General features: G+C 50.8%; 1 protein-coding gene across 11 annotated transcripts in view; it reads left to right on the top strand.

Annotated features, from left to right (window-relative positions):
- Positions 1–7,173: 7,173 nt before the first annotated feature.
- SAP130 (Sin3A associated protein 130) overlaps positions 7,174–8,441 on the top strand; it is a 91,558-nt gene continuing 90,290 nt past the window's right edge. For 3 of the 11 annotated variants that reach the window (XM_055261468.2, XM_055261472.2, XM_055261471.2), the window contains exon 1: positions 7,197–7,328. Coding sequence is in view for 5 of the 11 variants with exons in the window: in XM_055261469.1 (XP_055117444.1) it covers positions 8,095–8,166 (72 nt within the window). In the remaining 6 variants the exon portion in view is untranslated. Of the gene's footprint in view, positions 7,329–7,954; positions 8,167–8,441 lie in introns of those variants that run through there. The other 8 variants (XM_055261467.2, XM_055261465.2, XM_055261469.1 and 5 more) reach the window with 5 other exon arrangements.

The raw sequence follows: 8,441 nt of genomic DNA, 5'->3' as shown, positions 1-8,441 counted from the left end.
ACAAAAAGAAAATCTTTGAATCCGCCTATAACCTGTAAGCACCCCTTCCCCTGCTTCAAGTTTTTCTGCCTTTCCAGATGGAACTAATGTATACATCACATGTATTGGTTGATGTCATCCGTCTCCCTAAAACATATACAACCAAGCTGTAACTCAACCACCTTGGGCACACGTTCTCAGGACCACTTGAGACTGTGCCTCAGGCCATCATTACTCATATTTTGCTCAGAATAAACCTGTTTAAATATGTTACAGAGTTTGGGCCGGGTGTGGTGGCTCACACCTGTAATCCCAGCACTTTGGGAGGCCAAGGCAGGTATATCACCTGAGGTGAGGAGTTTGAGACCAGTCTGGCCAACATAGTGAAACCCTGTTTCTACTAAAAATACAAAACTAGGCCGGGAGAGGTGGCTCACGCCTGTAATCCCAGCACTTTGGGAGGCCGAGGCTGGTGGATCATGAGGTCAGGAGATCGAGACCATCCTGGCTAACATGGTGAAACCCTGTCTCTACTAAAAATACCAAAAAAAAAAAAATTAGCTGGCCGTGGTGGCAGGCACCTGTAGTCCTAGCTACTCCAGAGGCTGAGGCAGGAGAATGGCATGAACCAGGGAGGCGGAGCTTGCAGTGAGCCAAGATCACACCACTGCACTCCAGCCTGGGTGACAGAGCAAGACTCCGTCTCAAAAACATAAAAAATAATAATAATAATAAAAATACAAAAATTAGCCAGGCGTGGTGGCAGGCACCTATAATCCCAGCTACTCGGGAGGCTAAGGCAGGAGACTCACTTGAACCCGGGAGGCAGAGGTTGCAGTGAGCTGAGATGGCGCCACTGCACTCCAGCCTGGGTGACAGAGTGAGACTCTGTCTCAAAAAAATAAAAAAATAAAAAATTTACAGATTTTGGTTTTTTTTTTTTTTTTGGGATCGAGTCTCACTCTGTCGCCCAGGCTGGAATGCAATGGTGCCATCTCGGGTCACTGCAACCTCTGCCATTCAGGTTCAAGGGATTCTTATGCCTCAGCCTCCCCAGTAGCTGGGACTATAGGTCCACGCTGCCACATCTGGCTAATTTTTGTATTTTTTAGTAGAGACAGAGTTTCCTCATGTTGGCCAGACTGGTCTCGAACTCCTGACCTCAAGTCATCTGCCAGCCTCAGCCTCCCAAAGTGCTGGGATTACAGGCGTGAGCCACCATGCCTGGCCAAGTTTGGCTTTTTTTGTCAACATAGGTACTATGGTATATAAAAATATTATGGTAAGAAAACAAGCCAGGCACGGTGGCTCATGCCTGTAATCCCAGCATTTCAGGAGGCCGAGGTGGGAAGATTGATTGAGCATAGGAGTTCAAGACCAGATTGGGCAACATATCAAGACCCCATCTCTACAAAAAAAAGTATGTTATATACTTTTATACAACTGGCAGAGCAGTAGTTTTGTTTGTTGTTTTGTCTTTTAAAATAGATACGACAGCCGGGTACACTGGCTCAAGCCTGTAATCCCAGCACTTTGGGAAGCTGAGGCAGGAGGATCACCTGAGGTCAGGAGTTCAAGACCAGCCTGGCCAACATGGTGAAACCCCATCTCTATTAAAAATACAAAAATTAGCCAGGCGTGGTGGTGCGCACTTGTAATCCCAGCTACTCGGGAGGCTGAGACAGGAGAATCGCTTGAACCCAGGAGGTGGAGGTTGCAGTGAGCCGAGATCACGCCACTGCACTCTAGCCTGGGTGACAGAGCAAGACTGTGTCTTGAAAAAAAAATTAAAATAGATATGGCTTCTCACTATGCTGCCCAGGCTGGTCTCGAACTCCTTGGCTCAAGTGATCCTCTTGCCCCAGCCTCTCAAAGTGCTGGGATTGCAGGCATGAGCCACCACACCTGGCTCAGTAGTTTTGTTTACACCAACATTACCACAAATATATGAATAATGCTTTGCAGTAGATATTATGACAGCTATAAGGTCACTAGATGACAGGAATTTTTCAGCTCCATTATAATCTCATGGAACTAGTCATATATGCAGTCTGTCCTTGAGCAGAACATTGCTACGGACCACATGGCTGTATAAGTTAACATTGTACAGGAAGTGCCATCCCACCACCTCTGCCATTTGCCATCGGTTAGTAGAAAGTTGCAGGTCCTACCTACACTCAAGGCAAAAGAATGATCCCTTTGCCTTGGTTCCTACATAAGGATAGGACCACTGGGAAGAGATCATGGGGGACCATCCTAGAGTATCCTGCCACACCTGGCATAGGTGCTGCTGGGGTGGGGGCAGTGGTATAGAATGTGATACCAGGAAGAGAGAGACTCTTGAGTTTGCCCAGGGTAATAAACAGATGGAAGTTATAAAAACAATGGATACGGGCAAGCTCAAAAGCAACACATCCTTTATGTGTGTAGCTCATTTAATCTATACAACAAGCTGGAGATAAATAAGGGTATGCTCGTGTTACATGAGTGACCTGGAAGAAACTAGGATTTCCTTGACTGGGAGGTTGAGTCAAGGGGAGTATTTGGACAGAGGGCAACTGCAGAGAGTCAGTATCATTAGACTGCTCATGCAGTGACTAAGTGAGAACCATCTGGGTCCGATGGTAAACAGGCCCACCAAAGTGTAATTACCTGGCTGACTCTGGGCACTCTGCCTATGAGTTAGCCCTGCTCCACAATAAAAAGTTCAATAAAAAGTTGCAGGCTACTACCACCAGTTTGCCCTGGAATTCTTAAAAACAAAATTTTTTAAGAGGAAAAAAATGCAACGAAGTGTTGGATCACCCAATGGGTTCTTTCTGTCCACTGTACAGACAAAATCAATCCACTGAGACCTTGGCATTACAGCAGAGAAAGTGTTTAATTGACAGGAGGTGGGCAACAGGGAAGAATTAGATTTATCACTCAAACCAGTCTCCCTGAAGGCTCAGAGCTTAGGGTTTTTATGAACAATTTGGTAAGCAGGGGGGATAGGGAATGAGTGCTACTGATTGGTTGGGGATGAAATCATAGAGGTATGGAAAACATTCCTCGTGTGCTGAGTCTGCCTCTAGGTAGGGCCACAGGACCAGTAGAGCCATGAGACACAAGTTCAGATCGGATCAGTATGAAAGATACCTCAAAAAAACAATCTTTACAACAGTGATGTTATCTATAGGAGCAATTGGGACCTCTGGCCACATGACTCCTGAGCAGTAAGGGATTATAGAAACTGACTACATTTTAGCAGAGTTCAGGCCCCTCTCATAATCCTATTCTTGTGGTCTTTTGTTGGTTTACAAAGGTGGTTTTGGCCTCCAAGCAAGGAGGGGGTTAGTTTTAGAAAGGGACTATTATCATCCTTGCTTTCAAGTTAAACTATAAATTCTGAAATGTAGCTTGGTCTATACCCAGGAATAACCAAAGACAGCATGGAGGTCAGAAGTAGGATGGAGTCAACCATGTTAGATAACTCTCACTGTCACGATTTTGCGAAAGTGGTTTCAATCACATCACCAAGTCTCAGGGACCATTTGCTGACATCTGACTGACTTCCACAGAACACTGACATAGAGAATCTGCTTTTCTCTAGAAAATCACCAAGCAGATATGATGCCTGTTGTATCTTTGCTGAATCCATTCAAAAGATCATGGGTGGACAACACTTTTTTTTGAATTTTTTATTTTTTGAGACTGAGTCTTGCTTTGTCGCCCAGGCTGCAGTGTAGTGGTGCAGTCTTGGTTCACTGCAACCTCCGCCTCCCAAGTTCAATGATTCTCCTGCCTCAGCCTCCCATGTAGCTGGGATTAATTTTTGTACTTGTTGTACTTTTAGTAGAGATGGAGTTTCACCCTGTTGGCTAGGCTGGTCTCGAACTCCTGACTTCAAGTGATCTGTCTGGCTTAGCCTCCCAAAGTGCTGGGATTACAGGTGTGAGCCACTGCGCCTGGACAATTTTCCAGAACCTCAAATACTAATAAGCTCCTGAAACTGGCATAGAGCTTGAATACTTGAGGAGTGTAGAAGGTTCAGTCTGGCTGGGGCACAAGGTGTGTTTTCTGCACACCAAGCTCAGTTGATGGGAATTCTAAACCGTAGTGATAAAAGATGGGTGAAGCACCTGTTTTCCTTTAAGTGTCCACTATGTGCAGGACCAGAGACATGGATGAATAAAGCCGTAGCTGCTGTCCCAAGTAACTCAGGAAAACTCCAATTTCAATCATATAATAACGCCGATGTGTTTGTGATTATATTTAGCACACATTTATTGAATGCTTCCTGGATCTAAAACCCTGTTGATAGGAGATATAAAGATAAATAATTTCTCTCTTTGCCTACTCCAGGAGGAATATGGGCAGACACAGATCAGTGCTCTAAGAGAGGTACTGAGGAAGTTCTATGGAAATATTCTAGAGGGTGGGGAAAAGAGAGGAATTGGAGGAAGGCTTCTTGCAGAAGAGAAACGGTTTTCTTTCCGGTTAGGCATTATAGAATTGGCAGAACTCTTCTAGATGATTGCTGAGCATCCTAGCCTATTAGAAGACACTTCAGGCCAGAGCAAAATGCTGGAAGCCAAACTGCGCAGATAACTAGTAGAAACTGTTGTTGGCAGAGTATCCAGTTTTTGGAGAGGTAGGAGAGACTAAATTATTAAGGCCTTTGGATAATGGGCATAGGGATTTGGAATATATTCTGAAGATACGAAAACACCGTGTACGGGAAAGATAGATCCAAGTTAGTGATTTAGAAAAAGAATTCTGGAGGACATAGTGGGTGTAGGAAGAGATTTCAGTGGGGGCAGCAGCACTGCTGCAATTCAGATAAATAATGACAGCTTGAGCCACAGCTATGGAAACAATAGAAAAGGAGGCAGAAGTGCATATCAATGTAATATGGTGGCTGTGGGAGATGGAAGAGTGTGAAACAACATATATGAAGCTGAAGACAGAAAGCATGGTGATGCCAGTAAGTAAACCCAGGTATCAAGGGGAGTACATAGGTGAAGCAAATCAATAAAGGTGTTCAATACATTAACTTTGAGGGGCTTGTAAGGCTTCTGTGTGGATTGGCCCATCAGGCGGAAATACAGGTATACAACTCAGAGAGGTCACCTATGCATAGGTAACATTTTCAAAGATATTTGAGGCTGGGTGTAGTGGCTCATGCCTATAATGCCAGCACATTGGGAGGCCGAGGTGGGCAGATCGCTGAAGCCCAGGAGTTCGAGACCAGCCTGGGCCTATGGTGGAACTCTGTCTCTACAAAAAAAAAAAAAAAATATATATATATATATATATATACACACACATATACACACACACACGTAATATACATATATATACACACACATATATACATATATACACATACAATTCCATCTCAAAAATATATATTATATATATAAAATATATAAATATATATTTTTGAGACAGAGTTTCGCTCTTGTTGCCCAGGCTGGAGTGCAATGGCTCGATCTGGGCTCACAGCAACTTCTGCTTCCCGGGTTCAAGCGACTTTCCTGCCTTAGCCTCCCGAGTAGCTGGGATTACAGGAATTTGCCACCTCTCCCATTTAATTTTGTATCTTTAGTAGAGACGGGGTTTTTCCATGTTGGTCAGGCTGGTCTCAAACTCCCAACCTCAGGTGATCCCCCTGCCTCGGCCTCCCAAAGTGCTGGGATTACAGGCGTCAGCCATGTGCCCAGCATATATATATATATATATATATATATATATACATATGTTTAGCGGGGTGTGGTGGCATGCACCTGCAGTCCTGGCTACTCAGGAGGCTGAGGCAAGAGGTTAGTTGAGCCCAGGAAGTCAAGGCTGCAATGAGCTGTGATCACGCCACTGGACTTCAGCTTGGGCTGAACTGAGAACCCGTCTCAAAAAAACAAAAAACAAAAAGGATGACATTTGAAACTGTGGAAATACATTAAACCATTTAGGAAGGCAGTATAGCATTAGCGTGTTGGAGCCCTGAAGAATACTGTATTTATGAGAAAGAGGAGGTATAATGGAGCTTGAGATAGGAGAAGCAGGAGACAGCCTAGTTCTAGAGGCCACGGGAAGATATGAGGAGGAATTACTACTGGTCAGTAAGCTAAACAAGATGAGATCTAAGTGAGGACCGATGGGTTTGAAGTTGAGTAGGTGTTGGCAACTTTTGGGGAGCAGTCTGAGAAGAGTGGCAACTCCAAAAGGGATAAGGACTGCCTAGGCGGAGAGGAGGCTGAAGTCTATCACAGCAGTCACTCTTCAGAAGTTTGAGAATGAAGGGAGGAAGGTGGAAAAGGAAAGTGGCTTGAAGAGGAGGAGTATCTGAGACTCATCCCTGGGCTATAGCCAGGAGCTACTCTCTTCTAACCAAGCAGTTGTCTTACACAGCTGTGCATGATAGGAAGAGGGGGGTCTGAGCCCCATTTATTTCCTAACTAACCACAAAACTCCAGGCCTAAATTACCATCTGGCAAGGGAAGAGGGAGACTTAATCTCTTATCAGACGCAAATATGGCCTCAAAAGATATGGCTAAGTCTTCTACAGGTGCATAAACTCCAACCCTGGACCCCAAATAAAATGACAAAACTGCCCCCTTCAGCTCCTTTATAATCCGGAAAGCGCGCGCAGGTGCGCCCCGGCCGCCCAGAGCCCTGCGCCCTGCCGGCCTGCTTTCACAGAGCCGCGCCCGCGCTGCGCCTGGCGGCTCCCGCCGCGCGTAGGCTGTGCCGACCGCGGTCCCCGGTGGGGACACCGAGTCCCACTCGCGGCATAGGGAGGCGGGCACCGTCACGACACTGGCCCGGCCCGCGGATCCCTTGGCCGCCGCAGTTGGCCTCCATTACCCTTTCCCGAGCCGCGCCTCCCCCCGGGGAAAATGAAACCCAGTGCCCTCAGGTTAAGGCACAGGGTGGGATCCACTGTCTTCTCACTTAGCCAAGAGAAAAGGCAGAACCGACTTCAGACAGCAAAGGGGTGTGTTGCCCTGGCCGGGTCGCCTGCGGCCCCGCCCCGGCGCTCTCCACCTCCTTCGCGGCCCGCCCTCCTGGCTCCCGCGACTACATTTCCCAGAGGACGCCGCGGCTCAGAGGGGCGGGCCCGTCCGCTCTCCCGCTCATGACCACCGGCGACTGGCTGACTCGGCAGGGGGCGGGGCCTGCGCCAGCCAATAGACGGGAGGCTCGTTACGGCGGCGGAAGCAGCGGCGCTGGAGTGAGGGGTGGGGGGCAGAGTGCTAGCTCCCCGGCGGTGGCTGCGAGTCCGGAGCCTGGGGACGTCGGCCCCGCAGACGGAGAGCGCGCGGGAGCGAGCTCAAGGCGGCGCGGCGGCCACTGGGCGCAGCACTCAGGTAATGGCGGGACGGGCGCCCGGGAGGGAAGGGGAGGAGACGAGGGGGCGGGGCGGCCGAGCCGGGCTGCAGCGTCCGTCCCGTGGCGCGTCCCCGGGGAAGGGCAGAGGATCCTCGTCTCCTGCGGCTCGGACCGCGGCTCTTTCGCGAGCTGGGCACGGCGGTTGGGCCGGCGACAGGGGCTGGGTGTCCTGTGGCGAGGAAGGGAGAGGCACCGGGAGGGGTGGGCTGACCCGGGCGTGGGGGCGTGGCGGACGTGGGCCTTGGCGGGGAAGCAGAGCGGCCGGGGGAGCGCGGGCGGGCGGGCGGCCCAGGGAGTTTGGCTCCTAGAGCAGTTTAAAGTGACTCTCCACATCCGGGCCCTGCGCCCGCCGCTTTCAGACCCTGGCCGAGGCGGGGCCTCCCCGCTCCCCGCCCCCCTCGCCGGGGGCGGCTGTCTTCCTCTGCCATTGGCTCAGCCTCGAGGGGTTTGGGCCGCCCCGGCCAGGCTCGCGCCTGATTGGCTGGCGGTCGGCGGGAGGGTGGGGCGGGCTCTGAGCTTGCAGGTCGCTGTGGATTGGTCCTGAGCCTCCACTGACGCGCCGGGCGTGGGGCCAATGGGCGGGCGGGGGAGGCAGGGGCAGGTTTTCGGGGGAAGAGGACTGCAAGCACAGCGGCGGCCGGGTGGCGGGGGTGAGTGGGGCCAGCGGGGCTGGACAGCGGCGGGCCCCGGGCGCCGCCGCCGCGATCCCTCCCCGCGCCCGCCGAGCACATCGCCGCCGCTGAGATGGGCCCTCCGCGGCACCCCCAGGCCGGCGAGATAGAAGCGGGCGGTGCGGGCGGCGGGCGGCGGCTACAGGTAAAGAGGCACAGTGCTCGTCTTGTGGTCGGGTCCCCAGATCGCCCGTCCGCACCCCCACCCCGGAGACGGGGGGGTCTCACACTCCGAGGTGTCTGGAAACCGGCGTCCTCCGGTCTCAGCGGGGGCTTCGCGGTGGGGTGGGGTTGCGGGCGAATCAGGGGAGATCGCTTGGCTCCTGAGAGAAAAGCGGGGGGCGATTTTAGGGAAGATGGAGAAGGTGTAGGGTCCTCTGGCTCTGTGAGGGGGTCTGTGAAAGGGAAAGAAAAGGAAAT

This window comes from Symphalangus syndactylus, chromosome 22 (assembly GCF_028878055.3).
Source record: "Symphalangus syndactylus isolate Jambi chromosome 22, NHGRI_mSymSyn1-v2.1_pri, whole genome shotgun sequence".
In the NCBI taxonomy this organism is placed as follows: Eukaryota; Metazoa; Chordata; class Mammalia; order Primates; family Hylobatidae; genus Symphalangus; species Symphalangus syndactylus.
The sequence above is the reverse complement of the archived record's forward strand: the minus strand, read 5'-3'. Positions and strand labels throughout refer to the sequence as shown.